The sequence below is a fragment of the Pan paniscus genome, chromosome 6 (genome assembly GCF_029289425.2).
Source record: "Pan paniscus chromosome 6, NHGRI_mPanPan1-v2.0_pri, whole genome shotgun sequence".
NCBI classification, from domain to species: Eukaryota; Metazoa; Chordata; class Mammalia; order Primates; family Hominidae; genus Pan; species Pan paniscus.
Window position 1 is genome coordinate 119,093,011 of NC_073255.2, and position 12,572 is coordinate 119,105,582.

Sequence of the window (12,572 nt, forward strand, 5' to 3'; positions counted from 1 at the left end):
AATTTTTTCGTCTTTTTTAGTAGAGACGGGGTTTCACTGTGTTAGCCAGGATGGTCTTGATCCCCTGACCTCGTGATCCACCCGCCTTGGCCTCCCAAAGTGCTGGGATTACAGCCGTGAGCCACTGCGCCCGGCCCAGGGTTTTTTTTTTTTTTAAGAGGAGGTGACAGTTTACTAGCATATTACTAAATCGTTAAGTAAATTACGGCAGATAATTTATGAAGCCATTAATTCTAAAAACTACAAAGAATATGTAAAATCCTAGAAAATATCTTGTCAGCTAGGCGTGGTGGCTCATGCCTGTAATCCTAGTACTTTGGGAGGATGAGGCAGGCAGATCACCAGAGCTCAGCAGTTTGAGACCAGCCTGGCCAACACAGTGAAAAAAAAATTTTAATATCTCTACAAAAAAATACAAAAATTAGCTGGGCATGGTGGCATGTGCCTGTAGTCCCAGCTACCCGGGAGGCTGAGGCAGGAGAATTGTTTGAGTCTGGGAGGAGGAGGTTGCAGTGAGCTGAGATCGAGCCACTGCACTCCAGTTTGGGCAACAGGGCAAGACCTTGTCAAAAAAAAAAAAAAAAGAAAGAAAAAGAAAAAGAAAAAAAAGAAAAGAAAATATTTTGTCAAATGACAACATTACAACAATTCTAGTTATAGATCTAGTGGGCTTTTGCCATTCATGAAGGGAGCCACCTGCCATTCTACGAAATATGCTGAGATCTCACACTGTAACTGCAGAACAGTGAGTTTGTAAGGAAGGAACAAGGAAACAGAAGAGTAGAAAAACAAGCTAATTGGTTAACCTTAGGTTACTTCATGTTGCTTTTTTGGAAGGTTAAAGCAGTGGGGACTTCCTTATTATGTTCACTCAAGTAGATTGGAATCCCTTGTTTTCAAGAAAAACTGGTCTGTCTGGGAATCTGTCTGCTTCCTCAAACTCTCGGTTTGATGATGTGGCATTTAGCATGAGTGACTCCATTTTGGTTTGGTCTGGTTGGCAGGAGTCTAATGTAGGAGTTCAGTCCACACAATAGCCTCCCATAATTTTGTTTGTTTGTTGTTGTTGTTGTTGTTATTATTTAAGACAGAGTCTCACTCTGTTGCCCAGGCTGGAGTGCAGTGGTGCGATCTTGACTCACTGCAACCTCTGCCTCCTGGGTTCAAGTGATTCTCCTGTCTCAACCTCCCAAGTAGCTGGGATTACAGGAGCATGCTCCCACGCCTGGCTAATTTTTGTATTTCTAGCAGAGACGAGGTTTTGCCATGTTGGCCAGGGTGGTCTTGAACTCCTGACCTCAGGTGATCTGCCCACCTCGGCCTCCCAAAGTACTGGAATTACAGGTGTGAGCCACTGCCTGGCCTGTTTGTTTTTAGAGATGAGATCTCTGTATGTTGCTGTGGGATGCAGAGGACTAGAGAGACCAGTATGGGTGAATACAGGAGGATATTTATTTTAAGGTGTGTGCTGGCTCAGTGGATTCACATCCAAAAAGCTGAGCCTTAAACAAAGACTGAGCGGGATTATTATAAGCAAACTTATAGAAGCAAAACAAAGACAGTTAATCATATAATAACAGGTCATATAATCTATAGCATAACTGATGGCTTGGCATAACTCATGGCCTTGCATAGCTGGTGGCCGTATAGCTGCATTGAAAGAAAAAACAAGAACTGGCTAAATACAGACATTTGTTCTTCTTTTTTTTCTTTTTTTCCTTCACCTTTGCTCCGGAGGGGGACTGTCTGGAACCTATTCCTTTGGTTTTGACTTCTCGAACAGCGTTATCTTATAACTGTCCTTGAAGTGAGTTTGTTAGGCAGAGGAAAATTCGTTCTTCTTTTCTTTTTAACCCTTATCTTCCCACATTCTGGGCCTTGGCTTTTACTTTTCTTGGAGTGAATGAATGCAGTACTTATTATTACTATTATTTTTAAATTTCTGCCTCAATGTTAACCCAGGCTGGTCTTGAACTCTGGGACTCAAGCGATCCTCCCACCTCAGCCTCCCAAGTAGCTGGAACTATAGGCACATTATTTTTTTTAATGACTTGTGACACAGCCCCGGGAGATCCTGAGAACATGCGCCCTCTTTCTAATTTTTTATTTTTTCCGTAGAGACGGGGGTGGTCTCAGTATGTTGCCCAGGCTGGTCTCAAACTCCTGAACTCAAGCAATCCTCCCACCTTGGCCTCCCAAAGTGCTGGGATTACAAGCATGGGCCACCACACCTGGCCTCATAATTTTGTTTACCAGTTGGTATAGGGCTAAGTTTTATAGACAAAATTATATGTACCCTGTAAATATAATTATGTAAAATACGGACAGAGACCAAAGGACATACACACAGGAAAGAAATAGTTAATTGTGTTACAATGATGATATGAGTGTTTTAAAGTATCCACATTATAATTTAGTATTAAAAACCTCTGCTGGGGGCTGGGCCTGGTAGCTCATGCCTATAATCCCAGGACTAGCCTAGGCAACATAGAAAGACCCCATCTCTGCAAACAAACAAACAAAAAACAAACAAACAAATGTCTGTGCTGGCCACTCCCTCTAATACCTACAGGACAAAGTCCAAACTTCCCTGCTGGAAGCCTTATAATGGCCTTCCTTGACCATTATATTAAGACCTTACGAGATTCACAACAGGGAATTTAATTCTAATTTTAATTTTTTTTTTGTAGAGAGAGTCTTGATCTGTCACCCAGGCTGGAGTGCAGTGGCATAGATCATGGCACATGCAGCCTTGAAGTCCTGGGCTCAAGCGAACCTCCTGCTTCAGCCTTCTGAATAGCTGGGACTTCAGGTGTGAGCCATCAGGTAGCTAATACATATATTTTTTGAGACGGAGTCTCACTCTGTTGCCCAGGCTGGAGTGCAATGGTGCGATCTAGGCTCGCTGCAACCTCTGCCTCCCAGGTTTAAGTAGTTCTCCTGCCTCAGCCTCCCGAGTAGCTAGGAAGGCTAGGTTTTGTTTTGTTTTCTTTTGTTTTTTAGTAGAGACGAGGTTTTGCCATGTTGGCCAGGCTGGTCTCGAACTCCTGGCCTCAAGTGATTCTCCCAAAGTGCTGGGATTACAGGTGTGAGCCACTGCACCCGGCCTATTTTTCTGTCCTCACCTTGGTTGCCCGTCTGGTTGGCAGCATTCAACAGTGCTGACCCCCTCGTCCTTCTAGAAGTGCAGCATTTCCTGCCTTGGCCTCTGTGACCCTCTCTCTTTTGGATTTCCACCTACCTCTCTGGCATCTATGTCTCAGCCCCTCCACCTTTCACCTGGACCCTGAGGTCAGGCTCCCTTCTGTCCTCTCGGCTGCTGCCAGAATGAGCTCTTACAGCTTCAGTTTCCTACTTAAATTCCGCCACGTGGATAAAAAGGTACAAACATGCATAGGTATGTCATGAATTAATTATGGTAAAATGATAATTGTAGAACAGAAGTGGTGGAGATATGGGTGTTCACCGCAATTCTTTCAACTTCTTTGTGCTTTGAATTTTTCATAAAATGGGGCTGGGCACGGTGGCTCACGCCTGTAATCCCAGCACTTTGGGAGGCCAAGGCGGGTGGATCACTTGAGGTCAGAAGTTCGAGACCAGCCTGGCCAACATAGTGAAACCCCATCTCTACTAAAAATACAAAAATTAGCTGGGCATGGCGGTGAGTGCCCGTAATCCCAGCTACTTGGGAGGCTGAGGCAGGAGGATCGCTTGAACCTGGGAAGCGGAGGTTGCTGTGAGCTAAGATCACACTACTGCACTCCAGCCTGGGCGACAGAGCGAGGCTTCGTCTCAAAATAAAAATTATTTTTTCGTGAAATGTTGAGGGAAATCTCCTGCAATGATTCTTTTGTCTTTTTTGATAAAATGCAGGCTTCTCTGCCAACACTCTCGTATCCTCTCCACACACATCATCCTAAATGGGGATGTACCCTTGCTGCTCCCAGTACCTGGAACAGGAACATTCTTCTCAGTGTTCTCCAGCTCTCTATGCCCTCTTATTGTTTTATTTTTTAGACAGGGTCTTGCTCTGTCATCCAGGCTGGAGTGCAGTGTCACCATCATGGCTCACTGCAGCCTCAACCTCCCAGGTTCAAGTGATTCTCCTGCCTCAGTCTCCTGAGTATCTGGGACTACAGGTATGCGCTACCATGCACGGCTAGTGAATTTTTTATGGAGACTGGGTCTCACCATATTGCCCAAGCTGGTCTTGAACTCCTGGGCTGAAGCAATCCTCCCGCCTTCTTTAAACTCATCTCATTGATGCCTTCTCCAGGAAGCCTGTGCTGTTCCCTCAGCAAGAGGCTTCTTACCTGATCCCCCACAGCCTCTCCTACAGCTCAGCAACGGTTTATGGAATGAAAGGCCTCTCTTGAAGCTTTGCAGGCACCTGCCTGCCTGAGGTGTTAGCAAATCTGCAGACCCGGCCTGAGGCCATGTGTCTAGTTACCCTGGTCTCTGAATCACAGATGAGCTCTCATTTCTTCCCACAAATAAACCCCGTGACCCTCCACCCTCTACTCGGAGAACCCGCCCTCAGGTAGTTCCCTGTTTGTGACATACACACACTTAGCCCTGAGGCTGGACTGACAGGCCTACCTGGCTGGTGGACTCCAGCCCAAGCCTGCCATCTGCCTGCCGGGGTGGGGGCCTTGGAGGGAGAGGACGGGGCCGGGTGGGGAGGAAGGCGGGGCCTGAGGCTGTGCGAGTCGAGTCGGTGTGTCCCTGGCTGGGACGGAAGTTGCACCACAAGTACAATTAGTTTCAGTTTTGTTTCTTTTCCAGGCACCCAGCAACGGCGGCCTCCAGGCCCCAGGCCCCCTCACCATCCTAGAGGTCAAGATCAGCTCTGGCTAGGTAAGGGGTGGGGGGCGGCACAGCTATAGGAAGGACCGAGCGGAGGGAGTAGGGGGAGGGGAGTGGAGAGAGAGCGCGGGAGGAGGAGGAAGGGAAGGAAAGGGAGGGCGTGAAGAGGCACCCGGAAGGCAGGAGGAGAGGGCAGGAGGGAAACTGCACTCGCCTCCCTCCCGCTCTGTGGCCACAGGTCCCCGCAAGAAAGACCCCGTCCCACTCTCTGAGGTCTCCTCCCAGCTCCAGAAAAGGGGACATTCCACCTAGTCTGCCCAACAAGTAGGTCTCAGCCACTGTGCCAGGAGCTCAGGACTCCCTCCCTCCAGAGGTTTCTGGAATGCATTCAGCAGGAAAAGCTAAAAGAACAGGACTCCAGGAGATAAGCCAAGGCCAAGTCTATCAGAGGGTGAGCCAGCAGCGGGAAGGGGACCAGCCCTTCCCCTAGCGTTTTTTCTGCCCACTCCAGAATCCGCTTTAGAAACTGTTAAATGCAGAAAGTGGGGCCTCCACCACCCGCGATGCTGCCCCAGGTCTAGCAGAAGACAGGTGTAAGGCCAGGCGGGTGCGGTGGCTCATGCCTGTAATCCTAATGCTTTGGGAAGACCGAGACGGGAGGATAGCCTGAGGCCAGGAGTTGGAGACCAGCCTGGGCAACATAGCAAGACCCCATCTCTACAAAAAGTGATAATTTTTAAAAAATGGGCTGGGCCCCTGGGCATGGTGGCTCACGCCTATAATCCCAGCACTTTGGGAGACCGAGGAGGGCGGATCACCTGAGGTCAGGAGTTCAAGACCAGCCTGGCCAATAGGGCCAAACTCCATTTCTACTAAACATACAAAAATTAGCCGGGTGTGATGGTGCGCACCTGTAATCACAGCTACTCGGGAGGCTGAGGCAGGAGAATCACTTGAACCTGGCAGGTGGAGGTGGCAGTGAGCCAAGATCGCACCACTGCACTCCAGCCTGGGCAACAGAGTGAGACTCTGTCTCAAAAAAAAAAAAAAAAGAAAAAAAGGCTGGGCGTGGTGGCACATGCCTGTACTCCCAACTACTCAAAAGACTTGAGTCTAGGAGTTTGAGGCTGCAGTGAACTACGATCACACCACTGCACTCCAGCCTGGGTGACAGAGGGTGACCCTATTGCTAAAAACTAAAATAAAATAAAAAGAAGGCAGGTGTATGGGGCTTGGAGGATTAAAGCCCCCTAAGCTACTGCAAGATCCTACCCCAACTGGCAGGACCTAGGCATCTCTGCCCACTGGGATCCCCGTCTGTGTCCTTACTGCCTGCTCCTCGCACCCTGGCACCCTATACAGCAGGACCCCAGTACCTGTGCACACAGGAGGGCTTGCACCACATTTGCCAAAAGGCCTGTGGACTGGGGACACTGAGGATTCGATTATTAGCTAAGGCCAGGGACTCCTGGTCTTGTCATTTCTCACAGGTCTGACCCAACAAGTAGCACTGACATTTTTATGTTTGCTGGATGTACACACGGAAGTGGAGGAGGAGGAGGAGAAGGAGGAGGGCAGCTCCTTAGCTCAAGAGCAAGTGGCCCAAGGCCTCAGAAGACTAGAAGGAAGTTCCTGGCCATTCAGGTGAGACCTCAGGTTCCTTCCCGGCCATTTGGGTCAGCCCCTAGCCCTGGGGATCCGTGGGGCTTGAGGACGGGCGGTAGAAGCTAGAGGGTGAGCTGGTGAAGGTGCCTTCTCAACTCTGATCCTGACGCCTCTGCCTGCAGCATGGTTTCCCACGGGTCCTCGCCCTCCCTCCTGGAGGCCCTGAGCAGCGACTTCCTGGCCTGTAAAATCTGCCTGGAGCAGCTGCGGGCACCCAAGACACTGCCCTGCCTGCATACCTACTGCCAAGACTGCCTGGCACAGCTGGCGGATGGCGGCCGTGTCCGCTGCCCCGAGTGCCGCGAGACAGTGCCTGTGCCGCCCGAGGGTGTGGCCTCCTTTAAGACCAACTTCTTCGTCAATGGGCTGCTGGACCTGGTGAAGGCCCGGGCCTGTGGAGACCTGCGTGCCGGGAAGCCAGCCTGTGCCCTGTGTCCCCTGGTGGGTGGCACCAGCGCCGGGGGGCCGGCCACGGCCCGGTGCCTGGACTGTGCCGATGACTTGTGCCAGGCCTGTGCCGACGGGCACCGCTGCACCCGCCAGACCCACACCCACCGCGTGGTGGACCTGGTGGGCTACAGGGCCGGGTGGTATGATGAGGAGGCCCGGGAGCGCCAAGCGGCCCAGTGTCCCCAGCACCCCGGGGAGGCACTGCGCTTCCTGTGCCAGCCCTGCTCGCAGTTGCTGTGCAGAGAGTGCCGCCTAGACCCCCACCTGGACCACCCCTGCCTGCCTCTGGCCGAGGCTGTGCGTGCCCGGAGGCCGGGCCTGGAGGGACTGCTGGCCGGTGTGGACAATAACCTGGTGGAGCTGGAGGCGGCGCGGAGGGTGGAGAAGGAGGCGCTAGCCCGGCTGCGGGAGCAGGCGGCCCGGGTGGGGACTCAGGTGGAGGAGGCGGCTGAGGGCGTCCTCCGGGCCCTGCTGGCCCAGAAGCAGGAGGTGCTGGGGCAGCTACGAGCCCACGTGGAGGCTGCCGAAGAAGCTGCTCGGGAGAGGCTGGCAGAGCTTGAGGGCCGGGAGCAGGTGGCCAGGGCGGCAGCCGCCTTCGCCCGCCGGGTACTCAGCCTGGGGCGAGAGGCCGAGATCCTCTCCCTGGAAGGGGCGATCGCGCAGCGGCTCAGGCAGCTGCAGGGCTGCCCCTGGGCACCGGGCCCGGCCCCCTGCCTGCTCCCACAGCTGGAGCTCCATCCTGGGCTCCTGGACAAGAACTGCCACCTTCTTCGGCTGTCCTTTGAGGAGCAGCAGCCCCAGAAGGATGGTGGGAAAGACAGAGCTGGTACCCAGGGAGGTGAGGAGAGCCAGAGCCGGAGGGAGGATGAGCCGAAGACTGAGAGACAGGGTGGAGTCCAGCCCCAGGCCGGAGATGGAGCCCAGACCCCAAAAGAGGAAAAAGCCCAGACAACCCGAGAAGAGGGAGCCCAGACCTTGGAGGAGGACAGGGCCCAGACACCCCACGAGGATGGAGGACCCCAGCCCCACAGGGGTGGCAGACCCAACAAGAAGAAAAAGTTCAAAGGCAGGCTCAAGTCAATTTCCCGGGAGCCCAGCCCAGCCCTGGGGCCGAATCTGGACGGCTCTGGCCTCCTCCCCAGACCCATCTTTTACTGCAGTTTCCCCACACGGATGCCTGGAGACAAGCGGTCCCCCCGGATCACTGGGCTCTGTCCCTTCGGTCCCCGGGAGATCCTGGTGGCAGATGAGCAGAACCGGGCACTGAAACGCTTCTCCCTCAACGGCGACTACAAGGGCACCGTGCCGGTCCCTGAGGGCTGCTCCCCTTGCAGCGTGGCTGCCCTGCAGAGCGCAGTGGCCTTCTCCGCTGGCGCACGGCTCTATCTCATCAACCCCGACGGCGAGGTGCAGTGGCGCAGGGCCCTGAGCCTCTCCCAGGCCAGCCACGCGGTGGCGGCACTGCCTAGCGGGGACCGCGTGGCTGTCAGCGTGGCGGGCCACGTGGAGGTGTACAATATGGAAGGCAGCCTGGCCACCCGGTTCATTCCTGGGGGCAAGGCCAGCCGGGGCCTGCGGGCGCTGGTGTTTCTGACCACCAGCCCCCAGGGGCATTTCGTGGGGTCGGACTGGCAGCAGAATAGTGTGGTAATCTGTGATGGGCTGGGCCAGGTGGTTGGGGAGTACAAGGGGCCAGGCCTGCATGGCTGCCAGCCGGGCTCCGTGTCTGTGGATAAGAAGGGCTACATCTTTCTGACCCTTCGAGAAGTCAACAAGGTGGTGATCCTGGACCCGAAGGGGTCCCTCCTTGGAGACTTCCTGACAGCCTACCACGGCCTGGAAAAGCCCCGGGTTACCACCATGGTGGATGGCAGGTACCTGGTCGTGTCCCTCAGTAACGGGACCATCCACGTCTTTCGGGTCCGTTCTCCGGACAGTTAAAGGGGCTAGGACTAGGGTGGGAGGGAGGGGGGAGGGAGAGGGCAGGAAGGAGGCAGAGCTGTCCGTGGGAGGTGGAGGCCGAGGACATTTTCCTGAAGGGCAGGGGTTGGCAACTTTTCAACATGGAGTGCCAAACTGCTAACCCGTCTTCTAGTGTGTGAGAATAGGGACCAAGGTGGTGGCGTGACCTTAACTCTCAGAAGCAGAGGAGGCAGGTGGGTGGAGGGGGATGCTGGGAGTTCACCTGCCTCTTGCTTTTTGTGGGTGGCTGCTGCCACCACCGCCGCTGCTATATAGTTTAGGTTTCTGAGGTTTGTGAGCCTGTCCTGCTTTGCATTCTTCAAAACCATTCCTGATAGAGTAGCCGAGGGAGAGTCTTGGGGCCAAGAAGGGCCCAGGGTGGGTCAGGCGTGTGCATTGTGGAACAGAGCTGAGACCCCGGCCCCCCTTGGACTGGCACAGGGTCCTACAGAGTCAGAGGAGGCCTGAGATTTCGAATGGGCAATGAATGGCCTCTTCTGCCAGCCACAGGCAGGATGCTCCTGTGATCACGGCATCCCCTGGCGGTAGTACAGGGTGGGCTTGCGGGAGGGTCTGCAAGTGCAGACAGCAGCTGGGGCCAAAGAGGTGTTAGGTTCAAAGGCTGCGAAGAGAATAGGCTACTGGAAAACCAAACCCAACAGAATTCACGTCCAAAAATCCACGTTCTCCATCGCTTCTCAGCCTTTTGGCTAAGATTAAGTATTAAAAAAAAAACCAGGCTCTGCCAGGCGCAGTGGCTCATGCCTATAATCCCGGCACTTTGGGAGTCTGTGGCAGGAGGATTGCTTGAGGCCAGGAGTTTGAGACCAGCCTGGGCAACATAGAGAGACCCCATCTCTACAAAAGATTAAAAATTAGCTGCGTGTAGTAGCATATGCCTTTCAACGTAGCTACTCAGGAGGCTGAGGTGGGAGGATCCCTTGAGCCGAGGAGTTTGAGTCTGCAGTGAGCTATGATCGCACCACTGCATTCCGGACCCCATCTCGAAAAAAAAAAAAAAAAAAAAAAAAAAAACAGAAACAACAGAAAAAGCAGGTTATCCATCACTTCTCAGCTAAGATCAAGTGTTAAAATAAATAAATAAATAAATAAATAAATAAATAACAAGTTATGAGTGTCAGAGCAGGGGAGTCCTCCACGCAGCCACGGAGCCAGTCTGAGGGAAGAGGTACATAGGATAGAAAAATCTCTAGGCTCCAATGCTTCTGTTTCGGTGTCTTTCCATTTCCCAGGGTCTATGTGTTGCCTTCTCTTCATTTTCCAGCAAAATTCCTTTTGAGATATGTTGGCCTTCACTCGGCTGAACTAGGGGGTGAAGGAAGGTTGTCCTCTGTGGGCCACTATTGCTGGGGAAACAGCTAAACCCTGCAGGCCAAGTGGAACTTGGAGGTGCCAAGAAAACCTAGAAGGTGCAATGGGGCTGCGATGGATAGAGGTGTCAAACCAGAAGGGAGGAACCCGTCGGAGGTGGGCTGTGACCACCGGACCTTTTCATAAGTGGTGGCAGTGGTAGAATTGAGGGGGCAAGTAGGCTTGGAGAATGTTTTTAGCCAGGGGCTGTTGAGAGATGGCAGAAGGGGGTCTTAATGTGGGGACTGTGGACAGTGGGGCATTTGTGGGAACCAGAGGGATTTTGGACAAGTCCAGATGGAATGTGCAGGGCATAGGTAGAGGGAAAAGAAAATCCCTTTCTGGGAAAACCATTTCTTGTTTATTGAAACAATGCGGGACATCATCAAAGTCCGGGTGGACACATTCCATTATCTACAAATTACAAAGGTAGGCACAGCAAAGAATAATGAAGATTATAAGAAAACCAAGCGCCAGGCATGGTGACTCAAGCCTGTAATCCCAGCACTCTGGGAGGCTGGGGTGGGTGGATCACTCAAGGTCAGGAGTTCGAGACCAGCCTGGCCAACATGGAGAAACCCCATCTCTACTAAAAATACAAAAATTAGCTAGTGGGAGCGGGCATCTGTAATCCCAGCTACTTGGGAGGCTGAGGCAGGAGAATCATTTGAACCCAGGAGGTGGAGGTTGCAGTGAGCTGAGATCGCACCATTGCACCCCAGCCTGGGTAACAAGAATGAAACTCCATCTCAAAAAAAAAGAAAAAGAAAAGAAAGAAAGAAAACCAAGGTCCCTCTCCCTCTCCCTCTCCCCACGGTCTCCCTCTCCCCACAGTCTCCCTCTCCCTCTCTTTCCACGGTCACGGTCTCCCTCTGATGCCAAGCCGAAGCTGGACTGTACTGCTGCCATCTCGGCTCACTGCAACCTCCCTGCCTGATTCTCCTGCCTCAGCCTGCCGAGTGCCTGCGATTGCAGGCGCGTGCCGCCACGCCTGACTGGTTTTCGTATTTTTTTGGTGGAGACGGGGTTTCACTGTGTTGGCCGGGCTGGTCTCCAGCTCCTAACCGCGAGTGATCCGCCAGCCTCGGCCTCCGGAGGTGCCGGGATTGCAGACGGAGTCTCGTTCACTCACTGCTCAATGTTGCCCAGGCTGGAGTGCAGTGGCGTGATCTCGGCTAGCTACAACCTCCACCTCCCAGCCGCCTGCCTTGGCCTCCCAAAGTGCCGAGATTACAGCCTCTGCCCGGCCACCACCCCCTCTGGGAAGTGAGGAGCGTCTCTGCCTGGCCGCCCATCGTCTGGGATGTGAGGAGCCCCTCTGCCCGGCTGCCCAGTCTGGGAAGTGAGGAGCGCCTCTTCCTGGCCGCCATCCCATCTAGGAAGTGAGGAGTGTCTCTGCCCGGCCGCCCATCGTCTGAGATGTGGGGAGCACCTCAGCCCCGCCGCCCCGTCTGGGATGTGAGGAGCGCCTCTGCCCGGCTGCGACCCAGTCTGGGAGGTGAGGAGCGTCTCTGCCCAGCCGCCCCGTCTGAGAAGTGAGGAGCCCCTCCGCCCGGCAGCCACCCCGTCTGAGAAGTGAGGAGCCCCTCCGCCTGGCAGCCACCCCGTCTGAGAAGTGAGGAGCCCCTCCGCCCGGCAGCCGCCCCGTCTGGGAGGGAGGTGGGGGGTAAGTCCCCGCCCGGCCAGCCGCCCCGTCCGGGAGCGAGGTGGGGGGCGCCTCCGCCCGGCCGCCGCCCCGTCCGGGAGGTGGGGGGGCGCCTCTGCCCGGCCGCCCCTTCTGGGAGGTGAGGAGCCCCTCTGCCCGGCCACCACCCCGTCTGGGAGGTGTACCCAACAGCTCATTGAGAACGGGCCATGATGACGATGGCGGTTTTGTGGAATAGAAAAGGGGGAAAGGTGGGGAAAAGATAGAGAAATCAGATTGTTGCCGTGTCTGTGTAGAAAGAAGTAGACATGGGAGACTTCATTTTGTTCTGTACTAAGAAAAATTCTTCTGCCTTGGGATGCTGTTGATCTATGACCTTACCCCCAACCCCGTGCTCTCAGAAACATGTGCTGTGTCCACTCAGGGTTAGATGGATTAAGGGCGGTACAAGATGTGCTTTGTTAAACAGATGCTTGAAGGCAGCATGCTCCTTAAGAGTCATCACCACTCCCTAATCTCAAGTACCCTGGGACACAAACACTGTGGAAGGCCACAGGGTCATCTGCCTAGGAAAACCAGAGACCTTTGTTCACTTGTTTATCTGCTGACCTTCCCTCCACTATTGTCCTATGACCCTGCCAAATCCCCCTCTGCGAGAAACACCCAAGAATGA

General features: G+C 53.9%; 1 protein-coding gene across 2 annotated transcripts; it reads left to right on the top strand.

Annotated features, from left to right (window-relative positions):
- The first annotated feature begins 4,688 nt into the window (after positions 1–4,688).
- Positions 4,689–10,090, top strand: TRIM56 (tripartite motif containing 56). Of its 2 annotated transcripts, none has more exons than XM_034964638.3 (3): positions 4,689–4,857; positions 6,297–6,450; positions 6,594–10,090. In XM_034964638.3, exon 3 carries the CDS (start codon positions 6,595–6,597, stop codon positions 8,860–8,862), a length of 2,268 nt encoding a protein of 755 aa, XP_034820529.1. In that variant the 5' UTR covers positions 4,689–4,857; positions 6,297–6,450; position 6,594; the 3' UTR covers positions 8,863–10,090. The 2 variants fall into 2 exon arrangements, with proteins under 2 accessions (XP_034820529.1, XP_063462145.1); XM_063606075.1 differs by having other exon boundaries at positions 4,723–5,257.
- The last annotated feature ends 2,482 nt before the right edge of the window (positions 10,091–12,572 follow it).

Bases quoted from the DNA above. Each gene is read 5' to 3' on its own strand.
- TRIM56 (XM_034964638.3), top strand. From the start codon at position 6,595: ATGGTTTCCCACGGGTCCTCGCCCTCCCTCCTGGAGGCCCTGAGCAGC.